This window comes from Rhinopithecus roxellana, chromosome 17 (genome assembly GCF_007565055.1).
Source record: "Rhinopithecus roxellana isolate Shanxi Qingling chromosome 17, ASM756505v1, whole genome shotgun sequence".
NCBI lineage: Eukaryota > Metazoa > Chordata > Mammalia > Primates > Cercopithecidae > Rhinopithecus > Rhinopithecus roxellana.
Window position 1 is genome coordinate 7,659,191 of NC_044565.1, and position 27,703 is coordinate 7,686,893.

At 41.0% G+C, this 27,703-nt stretch overlaps 1 protein-coding gene across 1 annotated transcript in view; it reads left to right on the top strand.

Annotated features, from left to right (window-relative positions):
* Positions 1-27,703, top strand: part of RMND5A (required for meiotic nuclear division 5 homolog A) — a 69,039-nt gene that overhangs the window by 5,727 nt on the left and 35,609 nt on the right. The window contains exon 2 of the mRNA XM_010378421.2: positions 22,347-22,489. Coding sequence (XP_010376723.1) covers positions 22,347-22,489 — 143 coding nt within the window. The remainder of the gene's footprint in view (positions 1-22,346; positions 22,490-27,703) is intronic.

Here is a 27,703-nt window from a genome sequence, read left to right on the forward strand (position 1 = left end):
CAGCCTCCCTCTGTCACCCAGGCTGGAGTGCAGTGGTGTGATCTCAGCTCACTGCAACTTCCGCCTCCTGCTTCAAGCAATTCTTCTGCCTCAGCCTCCCAAGTAGCTGGGATTACAGGCGCCCACCACCACGCCTGGCTAATTTTTGTATTTTTAGTAAAGACAGGGTTTCAACATGTGGGTCAGGCTGGTCTTGAACTCCTGACCTCAAGCAATCCACCTGCCTCGGCCTCCCAAAGTGCAGGGATTACAGACGTGACCCATCACGCCTGACCTCCAGAAAAAATTTTGAAAGAATCCAGTGAAATGACGATTTGTCACTTTTCGTTTTTTCTTTAAGGAATCGGATATGTATTTCCATTTACTATGATTAAGGCTTAGTGTTATCTCACTTTGCAAGTTGGTAAAGATGTCTTCATCTGTGGGAGTGATCAACATATACTCTACTGGCACCTAAAACTCCTTTGGTGTATGTGTATTTTGTGACTTTTAGTAGTAAAACTCATGTAAACCATAACTCCTACCCGTATCTCTTTGTTGAATCAAAGAAACTGTTGAAAATTTGGTTACCAGTTGGAGAACTGGTTTCTTTTTAAAAATGTGGGGGTAACAAATGAGAAGGTTTAAGTAGGCAAGTAAATATGAAAAAAAAAAAATCTTGTGGAGGTCACATTTTTAACTCATCGCTGTGGCATGATATTGCATCAGGACACGGAAACCAGAGGTTGAGGGTCGCATGTTAGGTATAATCTTCCACTCTAAAATTTGGATTGTGTATATTATATATATATGTGTTGAAAAGTATGCTTATTTGTATATATGAATGATCTGTACTTTTTCAGAGCTGACCAGTGTTGAATATATTGTTTTGAACGAAAGTAAATGTATTATATCAGGGCTTGGTAGACTAGTAGCTTGTTTACCTTTTTAGCCTTATTCTGTGGTGTACATGGAATAGGCCACATAGCCAGGTTGCCCCTTTGTTACCTAGACTTTTGCTAAATACTGACAAGACACTCTTGAGTCAATAGTGACTTTGTTTTGAATACAATTTGGTATCTGTGTTTAACATCTAGTCTGGAAAATAGTGTATCAGTAGGTCATAAATAAAAGTTTGAGTGGACATTGTTCAGATATTCTAAGAGAAGAACAGACTGTTGCTCTAGTTATTTAGGCTATTTTAGGTGATAAGAATAAATGGTGAATATATTGGTGTTTCCTGTTGGGTTTAGAAGTAGATTTAACTTTGTTAGCCATTTTTTTTTTTCCAGGCTCACTCTGGAGATAATTAATTCCTTGTTATTGGGCACCTTATTCATTTAGACTGGCAGGTGACATAATAGTGTTCATTAAAATGGAATTTGTTGATGTATAAATAGGCTGAGGTTAGCGCTAGGCTGGCTCCAGGGGCACCAAGGATGTCATCAGGACTGATCTTCTCTTCTGTCAACTGTTGGCTTCATTTTCAGGGAAGTTTTCTTCCCATGGGGTAGAGATGACCAATGGAGCTCAAAAGACAGGAACATGGCTATTTTGTTGAAGATACTCCAGGGAGTACCTTTATTATTCTGTTTTGGATTCTCTCCCTGAATCAGTAATTGGGGCCAGGGAGCCAGGTCTTCTGGCCACCTTGAGCTGTGCTCACCCCCTCAGGAGGTATATGGCCTTATGATACACTGTTCATCAGGTAGAGAAGAGACAGTTCTAGAAAGGAACACTTAAACCCAGACAGAGTAATATATGTCTATTACAGTGGAACAGCTACATGTTATATCAGTAACATTCTCTGAGATGTTTTCCTGGGTAGTCTCCCCTTCTCAGCTTTTGCCTTGCCTCCTAACTATAATGTTCATATAATTCAAGTAGTGAGTTGTTAGTATGACTTAATCTGTAGACTAGAGAATACAGCTTGGTTCATATTCCTCTTGGGAACTTTTTTGAAGTTACTTTAATGCTTGACATGGTAAAGTTATTTTCCTAAAGTTATTTTATTTCTAAAGTAAACTCTGGATAATAACATTGGTAAGGAGAAACTTGCCAACACTTCTGTGATACTATTATACTACAGCTGATAGAGAAGTTTCTGTTGTTTTCATGTCTTAGTCTCTTAGTCTTTAGGATGGTGAAAAGGGTGTTTTAGCAAACTGTTCACTTGGAATATTAAAACTAACTTATTTTTATTTAGGTCCCTGCTTCTTCATCTGTAAGGCTTCTGAAGTCTTTGAAAATGATCCAAAAATGCAGTTTAGGGAGAAAATTGTGGAGGGCCCTGGCTTTGAGCTATGTGTACTTGGAGACCCATGGTACTTCCAGGAGATGATGCTCTCTAACTGGCCGTTTCCTTGAAAGCTCTAAGAGTAGCAGAAACTTCTGGCCATTCTCTTTAGATTAGATGTTAGCTCAACCCTTCAAAAAACAAAGACTAGACTATCTGGCAGGACTCGAGGATTTTGAGAAATGCAGTATGCTTTCACTTTATGTGGGTGTGGTGGTTGTGTGGCTGAGCTCAAAATGGTTGTTTGGGAATGTCGTTTGGGGAGGACATAGGCTTATATTACCAAATCTATCTCCACTTAAGATGGAGGCCTGGATGGTGATTTCTTCTGTTACGGGGGCACAATGTAGTGTCAGGCTGTGTGTTATTTCTGATGAGTTTGTTGTATCTGCAGAATTCATATAGGTTTAATTCATCTTATTGATACATGAAGACATTTGGGAGGAGATAAGGAAATAATCTTTTAAAAGAAATGTTATTCATGGCCCTGGTCCTCCAGGAACTTGGAGGCTAGTTGAGAAGATGAGTCTGTACTTGTGGAGTAGTACCTAAACTTTTGACCCTGGGCCCAGGAGGTCTGGGTTTGAATCCTTGCACTGCCAGTTTACTGGTTCTACAACCTTTTTGTTGTTGTTTTTTTTTTTTTTTTTTTTGGAAACAGAGTCTTACTCTGTCACCTAGGCTGGAGTGCAGTGGTGTGTGATCTCAGCTCACTGCAACCTCTGCCTCCCGGGTTCAAGCGATTCATGTGTTCCCAAGTAGCTGGGATTACAGGTGTGCACAATGCACAGCTAATTTTTGTATTTTTAGTAGCGACGGGGTTTCATCATGTTGGCCAGGCTGGTCTGGAACTCCTGGGCTCAAGTGATCCACCCGCCTCAGCCTCCCAAAGTGCTGGGATTACAGGCGTGAGCCACTGCACCCAGCCTGATCCTACAATCTTGTTTAGCCAGTTTTTCCTTCAGTTAACTGACATCACAGAGTTATGAGAATGAAATAGATAATAGATGTGAACTGGCTTTGAAATTTGTAAAACAGGGTAGACGTGTTATTTATAAAGTCTGTGCCTTAAGTAGTGTTAAGCACTTTTTTTATTTTTTTTTTTTTTGAGGCGGAGTCTCGCTCTGTTGCCCAGGCTGGAGTGCAGTGGCTCCAGCCACGATCTTGGCTCACTGCAACCTCCGCCTCCCGAGTTCAAGCGATTCCCCTGCCTCAGTCCCCTGCCTCAGTCCCCCGAGTAGCTGGGATTACAGGCACACGCCACCAGGCCTGGCTAATTTTTTTTTTTTTTTTTTTTTTTTAATTTTAGTAGAGACGAGGTTTCACCATGTTGCCCGGGATGGTCTCGATATCCTGACCTTGTAATCTGCCCACCTCGTCCTCCCAAAGTGCTGGGGATTATAGGCGTGAGCTACCACGCCTGGTCCACGCACTGTTTGAGACACTTTGAGTAATATTTAGGTGTCTTTATTACTGGTTTATGTTAAATACCGTTCTGTGCCAAGTGGTCTGATTAATACTGTAAAGAATGCTGAAAAGGTATCAGAATGAGTCTTTAAGGAACTTAGTTGGAGAGACCAGACTCATATTTGAAAGGCGAAAGAAACAAGACCATGGCACAGTATATAACAGTGCTTCTGGTTAGTACAGACACCAGTGAAGAGAAAGAGCCCTTACAAAGAACTGCATGGGAGTAGATAGGCATTATTTCAGCTGAACTTTAGATCACCTCATCAGTAGTTATTAATCACCATTTATAGGTAGAACTAAGCAAAATCTTCTAGGAGTTACAAAGAACAAGCATTTTCATCCTCTAAGAACTTTGTGTCCAGTTAGGGAGATGAGACTGGCATTTTTTTAACAAACACGCAAACAAAAGCAGTGCCCTATAATGCAAGCTTATGTATCTAGGCTAAATGCTACATGAGTGGTGCAGACAAAAAGGGGTGGGATTTAAGACAAGGAGAGACTCTTTTTACCTATGGGAAGTTTTAGTAGCAGAGATTGAATGTGAATAGTAGAAAAAGCAGATGGAGTGCCTGGAGGGGAGGATGGCAAGAACAAAGGTGTAGAGGAGTGAGAGGTGAATGACCAGATTGCAGGGGAAAGGCGATAAGAGCATTAAAATTACGTTGGAATCAGATTTTGTAAAGCCATGGATACCAGGAAAAGTAGTAGACTGGGAAGATATTGAATTACTTTGGGGTGGGGTGGGGACATTTTGAATAGGGAGGGGACAGGGACATCATCAGAGACCAGTTGTCAGCAATATTTAGGTTGGTTTGGAGTTGGGAGTGAGGTTTGAGTAGAGGCAAGAAGGTTAGTTAAGGCTAAGTGTCAACCTAGATTTGATGAAATAGGGACCTGTCTTTGGGTACTGGTGGTAGAAATTTAAAGGGACCCATGAAAGGGATCTTCCGAGGGAAGGAATGACCAGGAGTTGGTGCACGGATGGAGTCTGGCAGAGTAGGAGAAAAGGGCAGGAAAAACCAAAGGTTAATCCAAGGTTTTAAGCATGAATGATGGGTAGATCATTATGGAACCAGGTAGAAAATAGAAAGTTTAGGAGAGGGGAAGATAGAAATCTGAGTTGGATTTTGTTTTTGTTTTTGTTTTGGGTGGGGGGGGCAGGTGGAGGGGGCATCTTACTGTGTGGCCCAGACTAGATTGTAGTGTCTTGGCTCACCACAGTCTCTGCCTGCTGGGTTCAAGTGATTCTCCTGCCTCAGCCTCCCGAATAGCTGGGATTACAGGTGTGCGCCACTACCACCCGGCTGATTTTTGTAGTTTTAGTGGAGACGGGATTTCACCGTGTTGGCCAGGCTGGTCTTGAACTCCTGACCTCAAATGATCCACCCGCCTCGGCCCCCCAGAGTTCTGGAATTACAGGCGTGAGCTACAGCACCTGGCCTGAGTTTGATTTTTAAATATGAAATCCAGATTCCAATGCTACAGGAAACCTAATATGGTTCCACCATTCATTTCAGAGATAAATGAGATGCCTAGAGATTAAGTCTTTATACTTGGAATTTGAAGGGAGTGAACGGGTTCTCTAAAATGTGACTGGCACAGACATATGTTTAAAATCTCATCCTAGCACTTTGGGAGGCTGAGACGGGCGGATCACGAGGTCAGGAGATCGAGACCATCCTGGCTAACAGGGTGAAACCCCGTGTCTACTAAAATACCAAAAAAAAAAAAAAAAAAAAATAGCCGGGTGTGGTTGCGGGCGCCTGTGGTCCCAGCTACTCGGGAGGCTGAGGCAGGAGAATGGTGTGAACCCAGGAGGCGGAGCTTGCAGTGAGCCGAGATCGCGCCACTGTACTCCAGCCTGGGCGACTCCATCTCAAAACAAAAACAAACAAACAAACAAATAAAATCCCGTGCCTGTATCTTTTTTCTTCTCTCTGCAGTTCTTGCCTCATATACTTTAAAGCCTTTCCTGTCTTCTCTATGATAGTCATTGATACTGTTCTTTGCTCCAGTAGCACTATTAGTCTGTACCATGTAATTTAGCTCTTAAATATTAACTTTATTTCGTTTTTTCCTCATGCTTGGTTTTGCAGCACACTGTGCCTCTAATTTGATGCAGTGGTCTTTAATAATCTCTCTGGATCAGAATGCCTGTCAATTTACTGTTCTCTGAAAGGTCAGGAGTTGAGCACCAAATACCATGCTTTCTTTTACTTTGCAGATTTACCAGCTACTAATATATGGAAAAAATTTTGTTTTCTGTGTCTGCCTCCTCCAGAAAAAAATTGATGTGTTCTATTTGTGCATTTTCTCCTTCCTCTAAGCAGCCGCTGTGTCCTAGGTGCTGAAGTAGCTCACAAGAACCCCAAAGTTTCAGTGTACCACAGTTTATTTTACTACGGATGAAGTGAAATAGTCCTTTATTTTTAAAAAATACCAACCTTACCTTTTCAAGTTTCAAGTTTTTCTATTCTAATACTTCGCAAGGATATCCATGGTCACCTTGTCAGTGATTTTTGTAGAGTCAGTCTTAGATCTTTTTATCCTTTATCTACTTTATTCCCATTCTAAATTTCTTAAATCTGTGTAGAAATTGATAACATGGGAAAAGTATCTTGAACACTGCTGATGCAGGCCTTCAGCACTCAATAAATATTAATTGAATCTAAATGTCATAGTTCTCCCTTTTACCTTTTTTTTTCTGTTTTTTCTTGGTTTCATTTTGTATTTTAAGGCATCAAGGCTTTTATAAGAGTGGTATATCATAGATTCTCCCCCGCACCAGCCTTCTTAGTGATGCCTAATACTCTTTTAGCTTTCTGATTTTAATGTTTTTATTTAAATAGCTAATCTAGAATGAATTCCGAAGTATATCTCTATGAGGTCTGAGTTTTTATTTAGGTACGGTTAGGTTTGTTTCCTAAATGGATTTCTTCGTATTTGTCTGCATCAGAACTTGTGTTCCATTTTGCGTTCCACTTAATTATAAATTTAAGATCTCTGTCCATCTTATGAAAGTGGAGTTAACTTTTCATAACTCAGAAGAGCTCAAATGCAATACATGTAATATTTATAAACTTGGATATTTTAAATTTTTCCTGCCTACAGGATATTCATTAAAATGTCAAGCCAGGTCTTAGTGATTTCTGGGAAATCTTATTTCTCTGAAAATATTCTAGTCTTAAGTGGTGATATTTTCAACCTTTTTGAAAATCATCCCCACAACAATACTTTTTAATATTGTGCTTCCCTCTTTTTTTATAGAGTGCTCTCAAGTATGGTGGGTCTCATGTCTCACGTGTTTGACTCGTGGGCAGCGTGTATTTCATGGTGTAATTGACACCTTTAAACTAACTGCCTTTTATAGACCAAATTAGAACTTTTTATTATCTCCTGATGAGCAGACATTTCAGGCTACAACATGGTGTGCTGCCTACCAACCAGCTGTTTAGTTTTAGCAATGCTATCTTTAACCATGTGTTTGTGCAGTTGAGCCCCCATCCCCCCATATCATAAAAATAAGTGGCAGACAGAAAATTAAAAGTGCAAATACTGAATAGGGATGAGAAACATACTTGTCAGTGTTGATGATTTATTTGTCTTGATTGTATTAAGGTGAGTCAAAATAGTGGGTAAATCTTGTCACAGAGCTGGACACGAGACGTAGTTTTTTTTTAACCCTTGTGATCATAGGGAAGAAAGTAAAACAAATGTATGTACAAAATGCTAAAACTGTATTGAAGGTGTAACCGAGGTATAACTAGGGATTTTATAGTTTTTAGCTTTGTGCAAACCAGTCACCCTTTTAATATATGTTTGTTCTACCTTCCTATATTCTGACTTAGAATGTACTTTTGTAGGGTCACATTATATACTAGAGATGTTTCATTGCATCTTTGACAAACATGGAAATAGTTTTGTAAAAAAGAAACTGTCTCAAAAGTGACTTGAGTCAGAGCACAAACCCATTAATTCCTGGGGTTGGTGGGAGAGGTTGTTATTTGGAAGAGAGAAGGAACTGATGCAAGGGGACTCTTTTATGAATATGTCTTATTTGAAAATATGTGGGCATATGTGTGTTTGTATGTTTGTGTTGATCTTGGATACTGTGACCTTGTTGAACTCTCACCTATTCTTGAATTGTGTTTGTGTGCAGATTCCTTGGGATTTTCTACTTAGGCGACAATGTTGTTAACAATCAGGAACAGTATTATTTCCTAACTTGCTTGATATTTGGAGAACTTAGGCTGCAGTGATATTGTGTAGCAGATACTAAACATTCTGTGAGTGAGTGAGGGATCAGTGAACTGCTGAGTGAAACTACTGGCAATTTCAGAGGGTGTTGGTAGTACCAGACAGTCTTCAATGCTGGGTTTGAAATTGAGATTATGTAATACATAATTAATTATTTTCATATTTATTCTTTTGGTAAATAGTTATTGAATGTGTAGTGTATGCCAGTTACTATGCCAAACATTGGGGATTAATCATATTTCCTACTAAAGTTAATTTTGTGGGAGTAATGGACAAATAACTATTTACAACAAAGTGTGAAACTCTGATAGGGAAGTATAAGATGCTATGGAAACGTTTTCCTAATTTATTGTTTCTGTGAAACTAGAGGGCATACATCCTAAAATGGCAAAGCAGTGAGGCTCAAGGGCAGAACTTGAAAATTTTGAGAGTGTTGTGCTTAAAATCTGTTTATATAATAAAAGGTGCTGTTCTATTGTATTGAAATTTTTAACTTAATAAAGCAACACAAGTAGATGGTCTACATATGTTGGTTCTTTGCTTGTGTTGAACATGCTAATTCTTATACTTGTTTAATCATAAAAGTGACTTTAAAAAGTACTTGTGACTATTCAGTGATGAGTGAGCATTGCGTCAGAGCTGTTTCTTTCAGGCTCATGTATTGGGCCTGGGTTCCCTGGGTTTATTACATTGGAAGACACAGTTAGTGCAGGACTTTCTCCTGGATGATAAGTGACCACTGCGGTGGCCAACCTGGATGTAGTTATGGTGCAGATGGCTGTCACAGTTAATTTCCCAGCTTTTCTTCCAGGAACTGAATCCAGTTAGATTTCATTCACATAAAGGTTCTCCTAGAAGCAGGTTGTGTTTTCATACAGAGAGATCAAAAAAACATTAGAACTCTCCTAGTAGGACTTATAGAAGTTTGGTTGACTGTCAGTCTGGTCATTATAGTGATTTTCAAACCTGTTTTTACCTTTGGCTGCTTTCCACTGAATCCATTTGAAAATGCATTAGTGAAATATTTCTCTCTTAACAGGGCTTTCCCAGGGTTCTCTTTCAGATTATTCCATTCTGCTTTTCTTGAGTTTCCAAATACCTTGTAGAAATTATTTTTCCTTGGAGCATTCTGAGAACTCTCAATGTTAATTAATTGGCCATAAACTGCTTGTATCTGTCATTCATAAAATTGAAAACCAAAAATTAGAGGAATTTGTAGATGGTAAAGGAAGAAAAGGAGGTAACAAACAGCACCAAACTCCAGGTATATAAGTTACTACGATTTGAAAATATCAGCAGATTTCAAGGTTGGTGCGTGGAAGTTCAGTGGTAAATTCTAGGTGACCTCTCTCCTCCTCCTTTTTTATTTTTATCATTATTGCTTTTGAGACCAAGTCTCGAGTCTCGCTCTGTCACCAAGGCTGGAGTGCAGTGGTGCAATCTCAGCTTACTGTAGCCTCCCCCTTCAGGGTTCAAGCTATTCTCTTGCCCCAGCCTCCCTAGTGGCTGGGATTACAGGCGCCTGCCCAACACCACGCCCAGCTAATTTTTGTATTTTTAGTAGAGACGGGGTTTCACCATATTGGCCAGGCTGGTCTCAGACTCCTGACCTCAAGTGATCCGTCTGCCTTGGCCTTCCATAGTGCTGTGATTACAGGCGTGAGCCACTGTGCCTGGCACCCTTTTTATTTTTTATATTTTTCCCAGCTTGTTGTCTGCTGATATAGAAATAAATAAGTCTGGATGGATAGGAGGTATAACTTTCTTTTAAAAAACATTTTCTTTATTTCCAAAAGAAATCCAGCACTTAGTGTCACTCTCCATTCCCACCCTGCCTCCTCTCACCCTGACTACCATTAATCTACATCTGTCTCTGTAAATTTGTCTATTCTGTACCTTTCATGTAAATGAAATGACACAATATGTGGCCTTTTGTGTCTGGCTTATTGAATACTTAATGTATTATTTTCAAGGTTCATCTGTGTCATAGTATGTATCAGTACCTCATTTCCTTTAATGACTGGTCCATTGTTTATCCATTCATCATTTGCAGGTTTGGTTTGTTACCAGTTTTTGTCTTATGAATAATGCTACTGTGAACATTCTGATTCAGGTTTTTGTGTGGACATGTTCTTTTGGGTATATAACTAGGAGTGGAATTTCTGGTTCATATGGTAACTGTTTAACTTTCTGAGAAACTGCCAAATTGTTTTCCATGGTGTCTGCACCATTTTATATTCCAATAGCAATGGAGAAGGCTTTGAATTTCTCCACATCTTTTCCAACACTTGTTACTGTAAGTTTTCCTGGTAGCCAATCACAGTGGGCATGAAGTAGTATCTCATTGTAGTTTTGATTTTCATCTCATAAATGACCAATACTATTGAGCATCTTTTTGTGTGCCTATTGGCTATTTGTGTATCTTCTTTTGAAAAATGTCTATTCAAATCTTTGACTTCTTTTTTGTGTTTTGAGATAGGGTCTTGTTCTGTCATCCAGGCTGGAATGCAGTGGTGCAGTCATAGCTCACTGCAGCTTCAACCTCCTGGGCTCAAGGGATCCACTTGCCTCGGCCTCCCTAGTTGCTGGGACTACAGGCATGAGCCACCATGCCCAGCCACATTTTTGTATTTTTTCTGTAGAGACAGGGTCTTGCCTTGTTGCCCAGGCTAGTCTCAAACTCCTGGGCTCAAGTGATTCTCCCACCTTGGCCTCCCAGAGTACTGGGATTACAGGCATGAACGGTGCCTTGTGCTTTGCCCATTTTTAAATTGCATTGTTTGTCTTGTTATTGTTGAGCTTTATGAGTTCTTTATATAGTCTGGATACTAGACCCTTTCAGAATGTGATTTCCAAATATTTGCTCCCTTTCTATGAATCATCTTTTCACTTTATTGATAGTGTTTGCAACACAAAAGTTTTTAATTTTGATGAAGTCCATTTTATTTTTTCTTTGGTTTCTTGTGCTTTTGGTGTCATATCTGAAAAACCATTGCCTAATTCAGGGTCAAAAATGCATCTGTTTTCTTGCAAGAATTCGATAGTTTCAACTCTTACATTTAGGTCTTTATTCCATTTTGAGTTAATTTTTATTTTTGTTTTTATTTTTTTTGAGACAGAGTCTCACTCTGTTGCCCAGGCTAGAGTGTAGTGACATGCTCGCGGCTCACTGTAGCCTCAACCTTCTGGGCCCAAGCAGTCTTCCCACCTTGGCCTCCCTAGAAGCTTGGACTAGGGGCGTGCACCACCATCGCCTGCTAATTTTTGTATTCTTTGTAGGGACGGAGTTCTGCCATGTTGCCCAAGTTAGTCTCAAACTCCTGGGCCCAAGCAATCCACCCACCTCGGGCTCCCAAAGTGCTTGTATTATAGGCATGAGCCACTGCATTCGGCTCATTTGAATTAGTTTTTATATATTATGTGATTCTTTTGCATGTGGATATCTTGTCTCAGCACCATTTGTCGAATATGGCTCTAAAAAAAAAAAAATTTTTTTTAGTCACTTTATTTACCATCAATTCAGATACATCTATGTGTTGCACATTTGCAGGCACTATTAACATAAAACTGAAGTATACAATTTGCAATAAGGACTTGGCCTTCCTTTGGGGGCTTATGTTTAGTAGAGACTGATGATGGTATATATACATGAAATTGTTACAATGGGTTATAGTTAAGTGCAGGGGGAGTAGGGGAGAGGGCAGAAGTTACCAGGAATTCAGAAGAGGGAGTAAGTCTGTGGTCAGATGGGTTCATAGAGAAGATGAGGCTATTGAGGTTAGGTATGCTTTAAGTACAGAAAGATCAGAAATGGCCAGAACAGAGCTACTGAGGCAATTAGATGCTTTTGGTCCGAGAAATCTATGGAACACCTTTTAAACAGATTTTGAAAATTTCTTGAAGTACCAAGTCTTGTCTTAGCCTAAATTATGTTATTGGAAGTTGGAAGCCTAATTGTGTTATTGAAAATTGGAAACACTTGATAGAAACTTTGTGCAACTGTATTTAGAGATAAGGAAAGCTTTTTTCTTACCTTTTCATTTCTCTCAGTAGTTGTCATTGAACCAGACTTAATATAGTTCCTCTTCACAGTTCCTGTAACGTTTTAGGATTTCTTTTCATAGAACTTTAGAGAAACTATTCTTGTCATCGTCACTGGTTATTTCCACATTGTAAATCCACTGGCCATTCTCAGTCCACATCTTACTTGACCTAGTAGCACATCAACACAGCTGGTTACTCCTTCCTTGACACATTTTCTTCTCTTGGTTTCCCCAACATTATACTTCTCTTGAGTTTCCTCCTCCATCACAGTTAGTGCTTCAGTAGTCTTTGTTAGCCTTCCTTTTCCAGTTCTATTTCTTCCCAGACTCATAAACTTGGTGTTCTCAAGACTCAGTTCTTTTATCACTTCTCTGTGTCTGTACTGACTCCCCCGGTGATTTCATATAGTCCCATGCATTGAGATATATATATATATATATATATAGCAGTGACTCACAAATTTGTATCTCCAGCCCTACCTAACACTGCTATTGAACTCCAGGTTTGTATATCTCACCAACTCCTCCACTTATGCACTGAGGTGCCTACTCAACGTCTCAAACTTCACAAGCCCCAAACTGAACTTTCTCTCTCTCCTCATCCCTCATACCTGCTCAGCCTTTATTCTTTTTTGGCAGGATGGGGAGTTGAGGTCTCGCTCTGTAACTCAGGCTAGAGTGAAGTGCTGTAGCTCCCTGCAGCCTAGACGTCCCAGTATCAAGTGATCCTCCTGCCTCAGCTTCCCAAGTAGCTGGGAACACAGTTGTGTGCCACCATGCCCAGCTAATTTTTGTATGTTCTGTAGAGACAGGGTCTGACTCTGTTGCCCAAGGTTGGTTTCAAACTCCTGTGCTCAAGTGATCCTCCTGCCTTGGCCTCCCAAAGTGCTGATTTGTTTTTTGTTTTAATTGAAGACAACTCCATCTTTCTAGTTGACCCAGGCTAGAATCCTTGGAGACATCTGTGAGTCCTTTTCTTCCCTCATGTCCAGTCATGAAATCCTGGACTGAGCCAGTGTCATTTCTCATCTAGATTGCTGCCACAGCCTCTTATTTTCCTGCTCAGTTCTGGTACTCTTGTTGCCAGTTAGACGACCATATTAAAATGTTTTATCAGCCAGGCATGGTGGCTCATGCCTGTAATCTAAGTACTTTGGGAGGCCAAGGCAGGAGGATTGCTTGAGCACAGAAGTTTGAGACCAGCCTGGGCAACATAGTGAAGCCCTGTCTCTGCAAAAAATACAAAAATTATCCTGTGTGGTGGCAGGCGCCTGTCATCCAAGCTACTTGGGAGGCTGAGGTGGGAGGATTGCTTGAGCTCGGGAGGCAGAGGTTGCAGTGAGCCGAGATTGTGCCTCTACACTCCAGTATGGGCAACAGAGTGAGACCCTGTCTCAAAAAAACAAACAACAACAAAAAACCCAAAAATTTTTTTATTAGGTTACATACCTTTTCTGCTCAGAACCTTGCAGTGGTCCCTTTCAGTCAACGTAAAAGCATTAAGTCTTTAAAATGCCAAAGATCCTACCAAACCAGGACCATTATCTCTTGGACCTCTTCTTCTATTTTCCTTGGCCAGAAATCCACTTTTGACATGCTGGCCTCTTTGTTGTTTGAATAGTCTAGGTGTATTTTTGCAATAGGGCTTTTCTCCCCTCAGGCTGGCATGCTTTCCCCAAAGTAGCCAGCCACACGGTAGGTAGTTCCTTCACTTTTTTCAAGTCTTGGCTCCAGTGTCACCTACTCAGTAAAGCCTACCATGCCAGCACTGTTTTAAAGTTGCGGTTGCGGGGCGGAGCAAGATGGCCGAATAGGAACAGCTCCAGTCTCCAACTCCTAGCGCGAGCGACACAGAAGACTGGTGATTTCTGCATTTTCAACTGAGGTACTGGGGTCATCTCACTAGGGAGTGCCGGACAATCGGTGCTGGTCAGTTGCTGCAGCCCGACCAGTGAGAGCTGAAGCAGGGGGAGGCATCGCCTCACCTGGGAAGCGCAAGGGGGAAGGGAATCCCTTTTCCTAGCCAGGGGAACTGAGACACACAACACCTGGAAAATCGGGTAACTCCCACCCCAATACTGCGTTTTAAGCAAACGGGCACACTAGGAGAATATATCCCACACCTGGCCGGGAGGGTCCCACGGCCACAGAGCCTCCCTCATTGCTAACACAGCAGTCTGCCATCTAACCGCAAGGCAGCAGCGAGGCTGGGGGAGGGGTGCCCGCCATTGCTGAGGCTTAAGTAGGTAAACAAAGCCGCTGGGAAGCTCCAACTGGGTGGAGCTCACAGCAGCTGAAGGAAACCTGCCTGTCTCTGTAGACTCCACCTCTGGGGACAGGGCACAGTTAACAACAACAACAAAAGCAGCAGAAACCTTTGCAGACACAAACGACTATGTCTGACAGCTTTGTGAGAGCAGTGGATCTCCCAACACGGAGGTTAAGATCTGAGAAGGGACACACTGCCTGCTCAAGTGGGTCCCTGACGCCTGAGTAGCCTAACTGGGAGACATCCCCCACTAGGGGCAGTCTGACACCCCACACCTCACAGGGTGGAGTACACCCCTGAGAGGAAGATTCCAAAGTAAGAATCAGACAGGTACACTTGCTGTTCAGCAATATTCTATCTTCTGCAACCTCTGCTGCTGATACCCAGGCAAACAGGGTCTGGCGTGGACCTCAGGCAATCTCCAACAGACCTACAGCTGAGGGTCCTGACTGTTAGAAGGAAAACTATCAAACAGGAAGGACACCTATACCAAAACCCCATCAGTACGTCACCATCATCAAAGACCAGAGGCAGATAAAACCACAAAGATGGGGAAAAAGCAGGGCAGAAAAGCTGGAAATTGAAAACATAAGAGCGCATCTCCCCCTGCAAAGGAGCGCAGCCCATCGCCAGCAACGGATCAAAGCTGGTCAGAGAATGACTTTGACGAGATGAGAGAAGAAGGCTTCAGTCCATCAAACTTCTCAGAGCTAAAGGAGGAATTACGTACCCAGCACAAAGAAACTAAAAATCTTAAAAAAGAGTGGAAGAATTGATAGCTAGACTAATTAATGCAGAGAAGGTCATAAACGAAATGACAGATGAAAACCATGACACGAGAAATACCTGACAAATGCACAAGCTTCAGTAACCGACTCGATCAACTGGAAGAAAGTATCAGCGATTGAGGATCAAATGAATGAAACGAAGCGAGAAGAGAAACCAAAAGAAAAAAGAAGAAAAAGAAATGAACAAAGCCTGCAAGAAGTATGGGATTATGTAAAAAGACAAATCTACGTCTGATTGGGGTGCCTGAAAGTGAGGGGGAAAATGGAACCAAGTTGGAAAACATTCTTCAGGATATCATCCAGGAGAACTTTCCCCAACCTAGTAGGGCAGGCCAACATTCAAATTCAGGAAATACAGAGAACGCCACAAAGATACTCCTCCAGAAGAGCAACTCCAAGACACATAATTGCCAGATTCACCAAAGTTGAAATGAAGGAAAGAATCTTAAGGGCAGCCAGAGAGAAAGGTCGGGTTACCCACAAAGGGAAGCCCATCAGACGAACAGCAGATCTCTCGGCAGAAACTCTACAACCCAGAAGAGAGTGGGGGCCAATATTCAGCATTCTTAAAGAAAAGAATTTTAAACCCAGAATCTCATATCCAGCCAAACTAAGTGTCATAAGTGAAGGAGAAATAAAATCCTTTACAGATAAGCAAATGCTTAGAGATTTTGTCACCACCAGGCCTGCCTTACAAGAGACCCTGAAGGAAGCCCTAAACATGGAAAGGAACAACCAGTACCAGCCATTGCAAAAACATGCCAAAATGTAAAGACCGTCAAGGCTAGGAAGAAACTGCATCAACTAACGAGCAAAATAACCAGTTAATATCATAATGGCTGGATCAAGGTCACACATAACAATATTAACCTTAAATGTAAAAGGACTAAATGCTCCAATTAAAAGACACAGACTGGCAAATTGGATAAAGAGTCAAGACCCATCAGTCTGCTGTATTCAGGAGACCCATCTCACATGCAGAGACATACATAGGCTCAAAATAAAGGGATGGAGGAAGATCTACCAAGCAAATGGAGAACAAAAAAAAGCAGGGGTTGCAATCCTAGTCTCTGATAAAACAGACTTTAAACCATCAAAGATCAAAAGAGACAAAGAAGGCCCTTACATAATGGTAAAGGGATCAATTCAACAGGAAGAGCTAACTCTCCTAAATATATATGCACCCAATACAGGAGCACCCAGATTCATAAAGCAAGTCCTTAGAGACTTACAAAGAGACTTAGACTCCCACACAATAATAATAGGAGACTTCAACACTCCACTGTCAACATTAGACAGATCAACGAGACAGAAAGTTAACAAGGATATCCAGGAATTGAATTCATCTCTGCACCAAGCAGACCTAATAGACATCTATAGAACTCTCCACCCCAAATCAACAGAATATACATTCTTCTCAGCACCACATCGCACTTATTCCAAAATTGACCACATAATTGGAAGTAAAGCACTCCTCAGCAAATGTAAAAGAACAGAAATTATAACAAACTGTCTCTCAGACCACAGTGCAATCAAACTAGAACTCAGGACTAAGAAACTCAATCAAAACCGCTCAACTACATGGAAACTGAACAACCTGCTCCTGAATGACTACTGGGTACATAACGAAATGAAGGCAGAAATAAAGATGTTCTTTGAAACCAATGAGAACAAAGATACAACATACTAGAATCTCTGGGACACATTTAAAGCAGTGTGTAGAGGGAAATTTATAGCACTAAATGTCCACAAGAGAAAGCAGGAAAGATCTGAAATTGACACTCTAACATCACAATTAAAAGAACTAGAGAGGCAAGAGCAAACACATTCAAAAGCTAGCAGAAGGCAAGAAATAACTAAGATCAGAGCAGAACTGAAGGAGATAGAGACACAAAAAAACCCTCCAAAAAATCAATGAATCCAGGAGTTGGTTTTTTGAAAAGATCAACAAAATTGACAGACCGCTAGCAAGACTAATAAAGAAGAAAAGAGAGAGGAATCAAATACACACAGTAAAAAATGATAAAGGGGATATCACCACTGACCCCACAGAAATACAAACTACCATCAGAGAATACTATAAACACCTCTACTCAAATCAACTAGAAAATCTAGAAGAAATGGATAATTTCCTGGGCATGGCCGGGCGCGGTGGCTCAAGCCTGTAATCCCAGCACTTTGGGAGGCTGAGATGGGCGGATCACGAGGTCAGGAGATCGAGACCATCCTGGCTAACACGGTGAAACCCCGTCTCTACTAAAAAAAATACAAAAACTAGCCGGGCGAGGTTGTGGGCGCCTGTAGTCCCAGCTCCTCGGAGGCTGAGGCAGGAGAATGGCGTAAACCCGGAAGGCGGAGCTTGCAGTGAGCTGAGATCCGGCCACTGCACTCCAGTCCGGGCGACAGAGCGAGACTCTGCCTCAAAAAAAAAAAAAAAAAAAAAAAAAAAAAAAATTCCTGGGCATTTACACTCTTCCAAGACTAAACCAGGAAGAAGTTGAATCCCTGGATAGACCAATAGCAGGCTCTGAAATTGAGGCAATAATTAATAGCCTACCCACCAAAAAAAGTCCAGGACCAGATGGATTCACAGCCGAATTCTACCAGAGGTACAAGGAGGAGCTGGTACCATTCCTTCTGAAACTATTCCAATCAATAGAAAAAGAGGGAATCCTCCCTAACTCATTTGATGAGGCCAACATCATCCTGATACCAAAGCCTGGCAGAGACACAACAAAAAAAGAGAATTTTAGACCAATATCCCTGATGAACATCGATGCAAAAATCCTCAATAAAATACTGGCAAACCGGATTCAGCAGCACGTCCAAAAGCTTATCCACCATGATCAAGTGGGCTTCATCCCTGGGATGTAAGGCTGGTTCAACATTCGCAAATCAATAAGCGTAATCCAGCATATAAACAGAACTAAAGACAAGAACCACCTGATTATTTCAATACATGCAGAAAAGGCTTTTGACAAAATTCAACAGGCCTTCATGCTAAAAACGCTCAATAAATTCGGTATTGATGGAACGTACCTCAAAATAATAAGAGCTATTTATGACAAACCCACAGCCAATATCATACTGAATGGGCAAAAACTGAAAAAATTCCCTTTGAAAACTGGCACAAGACAGGGATGCCCTCTCTCACCACTCCTATTCAACATAGTGTTGGAAGTTCTGGCTAGGGCAATCAGGCAAGAGAAAGAAATCAAGGGTATTCAGTTAGGAAAAGAAGAAGTCAAATTGTCCCTGTTTGCAGATGACATGATTGTATATTTAGAAAACCCCATCGTCTCAGCCCAAAATCTCCTTAAGCTGATAAGCAACTTCAGCAAAGTCTCAGGATACAAAATTAATGTGCACAAATCACAAGCATTCTTATACACCAGTAACAGACAAGCAGAGAGCCAAATCAGGAATGAACTTCCATTCACAATTGCTTCAACGAGAATAAAATACCTAGGAATCCAACTTAACAAGGGATGTCAAGGACCTCTTCAAGGAGAACTACAAAACACTGCTTAGTGAAATCAAAGAGGACACAAACAAATGGAAGAACATACCATGCTCATGGATAGGAAGAATCAATATCGTGAAAATGGCTATACTGCCCAAGGTAATTTATACATTCAATGCCATCCCCATCAAGCTACCAATGAGTTTCTTCACAGAATTGGAAAAAACTGCTTTAAAGTTCATATGGAACCAAAAAAGAGCCCGCATTGCCAAGACAATCCTAAGTCAAAAGGACAAAGCTGGAGGCGTCACGCTACCTGACTTCAAACTATACTACAAGGCTACAGTAACCAAAACAGCATGGTCCTGGTACCAAAACAGAGATATAGACCAATGGAACAAAACAGAGTCCTCAGAAATAATACCACACATCTACAACCATCTGATCTTTGACAAACCTGAGAGAAACAAGAAATGGGGAAAGGATTCCCTATTCAATAAATGGTGCTGGGAAAATTGGCTAGCCATAAGTAGAAAGCTGAAACTGGATCCTTTCCTTACTCCTTATACGAAGATTAATTCAAGATGGATTAGAGACTTAAATGTTAGACCTAATACCATAAAAACCCTAGAAGAAAACCTAGGTAATACCATTCAGGACATAGGCATGGGCAAGGACTTCATGTCTAAAACACCAAAAGCAACGGCAGCAAAAGCCAATATTGACAAATGGGATCTAATTAAACTAAAGAGCTTCTGCACAGCAAAAGAAACTATCATCAGAGTGAACAGGCAACCTACAGAATGGGAGAAAATTTTTGCAATCTACTCATCTGTCAAAGGGCTAATATCCAGAATCTACAAAGAACTCAAACAAATATACAAGAAAAAAACAACCCCATCAAAAAGTGGGCAAAGGATATGAACAGACATTTCTCAAAAGAAGACATTCATACAGCCAACAGACACATGAAAAAATGCTCATCATCACTCGCCATCAGAGAAATGCAAATCAAAACCACAATGAGATACCATCTCACACCAGTTAGAATGGCAATCATTAAAAAGTCAGGAAACAACAGGTGTTGGAGAGGATGTGGAGAAATAGGAACACTTTTACACTGTTGGTGGGATTGTAAACTAGTTCAACCATTATGGAAAACAGTATAGCAATTCCTCAAGGATCTAGAACTAGATGTACCATATGACCCAGCCATCCCACTACTGGGTATATACCCAAAGGATTATAAATCATGCTGCTATAAAGACACATGCACACGTATGTTTATTGCGGCACTATTCACAATAGCAAAGACTTGGAATCAACCCAAATGTCCGTCTGTGACAGACTGGATTAAGAAAATGTGGCACATATACACCATGGAATACTATGCAGCCATAAAAAAGGATGAGTTTGAGTCCTTTGTAGGGACATGGATGCAGCTGGAAACCATCATTCTTAGCAAACTATCACAAGAACAGAAAACCAAACACCGCATGTTCTCACTCATAGGTGGGAACTGAACAATGAGATCACTTGGACTCGGGAAGGGGAACATCACACACCGGGGCCTATCATGGGGATGGGGGAGGGGGGAGGGATTGCATCGGGGAGTTATACATGATATAAATGATGAATTGATGGGTGCTGATGAGTTGATGGGTGCAGCACACCAACATGGCACAAGTATACATATGTAACAAACCTGCACGTTATGCACATGTACCCTAGAACTTAAAGTATAATAAAAAATAAAAAAATAATAAAAAATAAAAATAAAGTTGCGGTTGCTCCACCCACACATGCTCCCCATCTCTCTTACCCTGCTTTTTCCCCCCAGGTAGCATGTATCATCTTTTGTTGTCATTTATAGTTTGCTTATTTTGTGTGTTATGTCTCTTGCCAGAAGTTAAGTTCTTGGGAAGGGATTTTTGGTTATTTTGTTTCACTGCTGTACCTGTCACATATAATGAGTGCTCAGTAAATATTGGTTAAATGAGTGGGCATCCTTGGGCTGTTGTACTCTTGGGCTCCTTGTTCAAATTCTCAGGTCCCATCCCAGACCTATTGAATGAGAAACTCTGGGGATAGGGTCCAGCTACTTTGTTTTAACTTTAAGTGATTCTGAAGTAAATTAAAATTCAAGAACCTCTGCTATATAATGTTGGTTAGGATTTCAGAAACCAGGCCTGTTGCTTACAGGTGGGAATATGTAGATATAGAGATAAATGACAAATACCATAACTGGATTTGTTTTATCTGTCTCTTTTTCTCCCTTCTTTTTTTTTTCCTGCTGTAGGAACAAAATTTGGAGGGAGGTAGCTCAGGGAAAGGATGTAAACTGTAGTAACTTTTGGTTGATCATGTGTGTCAGGGGTCTTCAAAACCACCTTTAGGTTCCAGTGATTCATTAAAAGAATTCACACAATTCAGCATATAATCTTAGCTAAGATTTATTACAGCAAAAGGGTGCAAAGCAAAACCACCAAAGGGAAAAGACTCATGGGGCAAAAGTCCAAAGTTAGGCAGTCCAGAGTTAGGCAGTGGGTGCCCTGGTGACCAGCCCCCAATAAAAATCCTGGGCACTGAGTTTCTAATGAGTTTCCCTGGTAGGCAACCGTTAACACTTCTCACAACCCATGGCTTAAGCAGGAATTAAGCATGTTCCGTGTGACTTCACTGGGAGAAGACTGTTGGAAGCTTTCTCCAAGCCAGGAGAAAGCCAGGTACTCACTGCCCAGCAGGTATCAAAATTCTAGATTCCCAGAAGGAAAGCAGATGTTCACCATAAACCACACTGTACAACAGTTTAGGCACAATGAGCCATTCTTTTCAGCTAGGGCAGGGGTCCCCAAACCCCCGAGTATGGACCAGTACCCCTCCGTGGCCTGTTAGGAATCAGGCCGCGCACAGCAGGGGGCAAGTGGCGGTGAACGAGCATTACCGCCTGAGCCCCACCTGCTGTCACATCAGTGGCAACATTAGATTCTCATAGGAGCATGAACCCTGTTGTAAACTGCACATTCGAGGGATCTGGCTCGCGTGCTGCTCATGAGAATCTAACTAATGCCTGATCTGAGGTGGAACGGTTTCATCCCGAAACCATCCCACCCAGCCCTCGTCCGTGGACGAAATGTCTTCCACGAAACTGGTCCCTAGTGCCAAAAAGGTTGGGGAACATTGAGTTAGGGAATGATGGGAACACTCCCAAACTCCCAAGTTTCTGTATGTCAGCCAAGAGATGACTTTGTAAGCAGGACTCTCTAAGGGTAGCAGTCTATGACCTGCTGTGTTAACTCTTTTCTGCACATGGTGGTATCCAGGGAAGTTTGTTTTCTTCTACTTCTTTATATGGAATATGATGTGTTTGCACTAAATCATCTCTGTTGAGGAAATTTAGTAACAATCAGAACGTTTTGAGAATGACTTGAACAGTGTCACTGGATTTAATAAGTGAGTTTATTCACTTAGACTTATTTTCTCAAAAATAATAGTGCCTTGACAGTATTACTCACAGTCTGTGCTGGTTTTTGTAATGATAAAAATGATTTCTTTCACAGTAAAATTTTCTTATTTCCCAAAATAAAAAAAAAATTATATCTTTCTTAGTATCCATTTGAAAAATCACATCTATGAATGTGACCATCAGCTTCAAAGCAGATACTGAGTTTTCTTCACTTTTCTTCCATCTTTTGTGGTCCAAAAGGCCTATTAGAAACTTGCCATTTTTGGGTTTGTTTTAATGAGTAACCAATCCTTTTTTTTCTTCCTTTTTTAATAGGCCAAGATGCTGAATTATCAGGGACACTTTCACTTGTTTTGACACAGTGCTGTAAAAGAATAAAGGATACTGTTCAAAAATTGGCCTCGGACCACAAAGACATCCACAGCAGTGTTTCTCGGGTTGGAAAAGCCATTGATAAGGTATGGTATTGAAGGAAGTGTTTTGTATTTTTTAGCATCATTCTCTTTCTTCTGTCAGTACTTTGATAACACTGGCTTTCACAAAGTGTGCTATTCCTGTCATGTTTGCTTTTGATAACTTTTGCAGGTCTAGTTTTACCATGTTATTCTCACTCAAATTCCCTGTTGCTATTATTTAAAAAATAAAAACAAAATTAAAACTCCCTGCTTTTATAGCTTTGTTGTTTATCCATTTGAATACATGACTAGAGCTCCTAGGGTCGTGATGAATAAAGTTCCAAAGAAATTTTAACCCAATATGTGGGAGTTTGTTTACCAGGAGTAACTTTTCCTAATTCCTGAGTAATTCCCTAGCTGTGACTCTGTCCCTGTTATGGGATGATTAGAATAACAGTCTTGTATCAGTCTCCCCTGCATCATCCCAACTGTTTTCTTCCTATGAGCATCCCAGCTACTTTTGAATTTTGCCTTCTGTGTGAATGAGTGAGTGGGTTGGTTGCTAGGCAGTGAGGCTGGTCACTTTTATTTGATGTTTTTTTTTCTTGTGACATTTTTTGAGTAAGCCATCTTTGACCTGGTGGTTGATTTATAAGCAGTTATCATTTTTAGTACTGGCGGATTTTATTCATGGAGTTCATAGTCCTATTGGGGCCTAAGAGAAGTAGCGCAAGGTTGCTGTGTGATACCTCTGACTACTTCAGACATAGGGGAGATTGTGACTGGTCAAAGGTGTTTCTCTTCACACATCGTAAACTTCTGAGAGGGTAGGAAGAACTTCTGAGGAGTGCCCTTTGTAGCAAAGGCATCTTCTAAACAGTCCTATGAGTTACTTAGTCTGTACTCACAAGAGTGATAGTTGTAACAGAGGTAATAGAAGCTCATTGAATCTGGAGAGTGGTTCTTGTAACTCATAGGTAGGCCCAGCTGTTAGAAATTATCCCGTGAAAAGGCTAGGCTTGATGCTGTTTGAGTCAAGACTATATGCTTATAAGACATTACTGTTCACTGGTAGGTGTGATATGACAAGACCGTGAGTGGCAGGGGCTCAGAGGACTTGTTTTGGTAGTCGTGGCTTACAGAAGTGTTCGTGACCTTTCAGAAAGTTCTCACCACTCCCATAGTGGTGTGAGGGGTTTGACTCGGCCAAAGAGTCAGAGGTTGGTTTTGGCAGCCACAGGGTTCCAGCCACATTGTTATATCAGTGATGGCAGTCACCAGCAAAGTCTGGGAAGGCAGTGAGTATTCTCTGAAATGGTTTTGAGGTTGGGAAGCCTGTTTGGTAACTCCAAGAGAGTGAACACAGTTTTAGAAGTGGGTTTGACATCAACCCTCTTTGGTGCTATGATACTTGAAGTCTTCAGTTGGTTCCTGGAGTGGTTGTTGGTGTGTGTGAGCTTAAGAACTATGGGAGTGGTGGTGGGACACTTCATTTTCTTCCAGCAGCTGTATCCTTCTAGAATGTGATGGGGCACTTTAGAGATGGTCTTAAATCACTGTGGGTGAAGAGCCCTCTGTTCCTCTAGAGGTACGGTAACTACTTGTGGTGTCTTCTAAGAAGATTCAGATTTTGATGTTGACAGTGACCAAGGCATCCTGGTGATTCTAATGGCTCAAAGTTCAGAGAAAACCCCGGTAAGTTCCTGGGGACATCTGCATGACCACCAGTCTGCTTGCAATTATAACAGAGGGTCAGCATTTGGACAGTAGAACCAGAGGTGCTGTGACAATGAGAAGAGCTAAAGCTTCCAAGGCAGCCAATCAGAGATTCTTGGAATAAGGGGGGATGGACTCAGCAACTGTAATTGTAGTGTGTGGGCTACTGACCAAGATCTGGAGCAGTTGGGCAAACAATTCACCAATTATGCTTTCTGCAGCTTGTAGGGTGACCATATATGTCCCCGTTTCCTAGTTTATGTTTGTTGTCCTGTCATGATTATCAGAACCTTCTTTTGCTCTTGTCCTACTTGCTACTGGTGCCTGGCTGAGCATATCTTACTCCAGATCTAGCAGGTCTTTATAGATATTCATAAGGGTTGTCAGATATTTTGACTAATCTTTAAGGCAAAACATTGTCTGGATGTACTTGGTGCCAAAAATGGAAGTATCTTATTGGTAATGGATATCAAGGGAACACATTTATCATGAATAATCTACATTCTGGCTTATTTGGGCAGGGGGATGTGTTCGAGATGAAGATTCCTAATTATGTATTTTAATTTACTTGTTGCTCTTTTGAGGACAGTATTTTTCATGCCCTTGGAAGTTATAAGGACTTTTTCAAGTAAATCTTTTACAGTTTCTTTCAAAAAATTGGGGTGTTTTTGTTTGTTTGTTTGTTTGTTTGAGATGGACTCTCGCTCTTTTGCCCAAGCTGGAGTGCAGTGGCACGATCTCAGCTCACTACAAACTCTGCCTCCCAGTTTCAAGCAATTCTCCTGCCTCAGCCTCCTGAGTAGTGCCCAGCCCCAAAAATTGTTTTATGTTCCTGTGAAAGTAGTTTTGGTTCTAGGTGACCTGGATTCTGTATTCTTCTCATCCATCATATGAAACTGTATTATTTAGTCTGCAGGGCATGATGGCTCACAGCACTTTGGGAGGCTGAGGCAAGCGGATCACCTGAGGTCAGGAGTTCAAGACCAGCTTGGCCAACATGGCAAACCCCCGTCTCTACTAAAAATACAAAAAAATTAGGCACATTCCTCTAATTCCAGTTACTCGGGAGGCTGAGGCAGGAGAATCGCTTGAACCCGGGAGGTGGAGGTTACAGTGAGTCGAGATTGCACCACTGCACTCCAGCCTGGGCAACAGAGTGAGACTCCATCTCAATAAATACATACATACATACATACTATATTATTTAGTTGACACTGAATAGTGTTTGTGGTACTGTAGTCTACCGCCACAGAGGAAAGCCTGGATCTTTTAACTCAGTTCCCTAATATCTTTCAGTATATTTTCTCCCCATATTTTTGGCATCTACTTGGCCTCAGCTGAAGAGGAAGCTATTTCCTCAATAGAAGTACCTAGACATTGTGAATGGGCTTCTCACATACATGAGGAATTCCGTGTAGGCTGTGTCACATAAGACTCCATTGACTTGTTAAGTCCTCCAGGAGCTCTTTGAATTTGAACCTGGTAGTTGTGTAAGCTCTGGGCAGCCTGTTGTAAAGGCTGGGTGGACCTGAATTGGTGGTGACCAAACAGGATAAAGCTGAATCCACTGTGGCACAAGACTTTCAAGAACCACACCAAACAGACCTGAGTAATAAACTGGAATGTCCATCAGCCTATGCGTACCACTTTATGAACACGTGCTCCCACCCTCACAGGATGAGGACAAAGAAGCCAGTGGCTCCTTTATGAGCAGGCTGGTTTTGAGTGAGAAACAGTACATTTTAGTCATGCTCAGTGATACTTTTTCTTTTATATTTTAATACTTATGTTTTAAAGTTCTCTACATCGTGTCTCTGAAAATGTAAGCAGAATAGAAGCTTCTGGTGGTGTGAACCAAGATACTGTTTGGCTTTTAATTATTATGAACAGTGTCTCGCTCTCTTGCCTAGGCTGGAGTGCAGTGGCACCATTACAGCTCGCTGCAGCCTTGACTTCCCTGGGCTTGACTGGTCCTCCCACCTCAGCATCCCAGTTCCAGCCAAGTAGCTGGGCCTACATGCACTTGCTACCATGCCCAGTTAATTTTTTTCATTTTTGCGTAAAGATGTGGTCTTGCAGTGTTGCCCAGGCTAGTCTTGAACTCCTGGCCTCAAGCGGTCCTCCCACCTTGGCCTCCCAGTGTTGGGATTATTGGTGTGAGCCACTGTGCCTGGCCCATTATTTATTTTAAATAAATAATATTTGCTCTGTGACAATTTTTTTTTTTTTTTTTTAGTAAAGATAATGTATTGGGCTGTTCTTAATTTCCTGTCCCATTTTTAGGTAATCTAGAATTCAGTCCAGTTTAGGGTATTTTATTTAGTATTTTATTTAGTCAATTGACTTCTAAAGTTTACTTCCTAGGAAAAGTCAACAAAAATGATTATTGCTTTAGACTTCTAGGTATGTGTGCATATGTGTTAAATAGTACTAAAGATTTTAATATATAAAATCTGATGTGGTATAATTAAAAGTTGACCACATAGTACATGTCCCTTATAAGATTGCTGTTTTGTATACATAAAATAACTGGAAAAATTCTGAGGCTACGTGAAAGAAGTTTGCTGGAATAGACACTGCTTGTTATAAAGGAAAGGTAATTGCTGTCTTACATTTGGCTTGGAAGAATGGGTCAGATTTAGAGCAGCAGAACAGTGAGATGAGATTTTTCCTTGAGACTGGAAAAGGGCAAAATAGCAACTGTGAGAATATGCCTGACTCATGTTTAAGATGCTTCAAGATTGACTTGATTAGAGTGAGTGCTCCTGTTGGTAATAGGGAAAGGCAAATGATGGAAGGCCTAAGAGGTGTGAATTTGATCAGATGATGAAAGTAGTTGAGGGTTTACTTGACCTCATTAAATAGGATGAAAACAGACTAGTAGTCATAAGTAGGAGGATAATGGCTATCATATATTGAGTGTTGACTGTGTTCCAGATACTGAGCTAAGTGCTTTACATACATTTATATCCCATGATGCGGGGACATTATTCCCATTTTATATATGAGGAAACTGAGACTCAATGATAGGAAATAACATACCCCAGGTATATAATTTGAAAGTGGTGGATCAAGGTTTGGAAAAAGTTTTCACTCAAGAATCTGTTCTTAAACACTGTGCTATAATAGGAAATCACTGAGGCCATTGCAGAACTGGTAATGTTGAAGGGGAACAATAATAGTTAAAAAAAATTTTAAACCTCATTGTCTAAGCATATATTTTGCCACTGGGTGGAGTATCTACATTGGTGAGGCAAAATGCTGACTGTATTAAGGAGTGAATGGAATAATGGTATAAAAAAATGACATGTAGAATATTTTGATAGTTCTGGGTGAGCAGTCCAGAACTGACTTTTATGTAGGTATGTGTGTGGTAAACAAGGTATGTGTGTTGGGTAGAGAGGGACAGAAGAACTTAATATCCATTAAACTGTGCTAGCTAATCCAGTCGGCAATTTGCATTTAAGTGCTTTTAAATTAATGAATATTACTATCTCTGTATGCTTTTGTGTATTTGTTTTTATTTATATTTTCTAATAAGGATTTTTTAAATACAGAAGC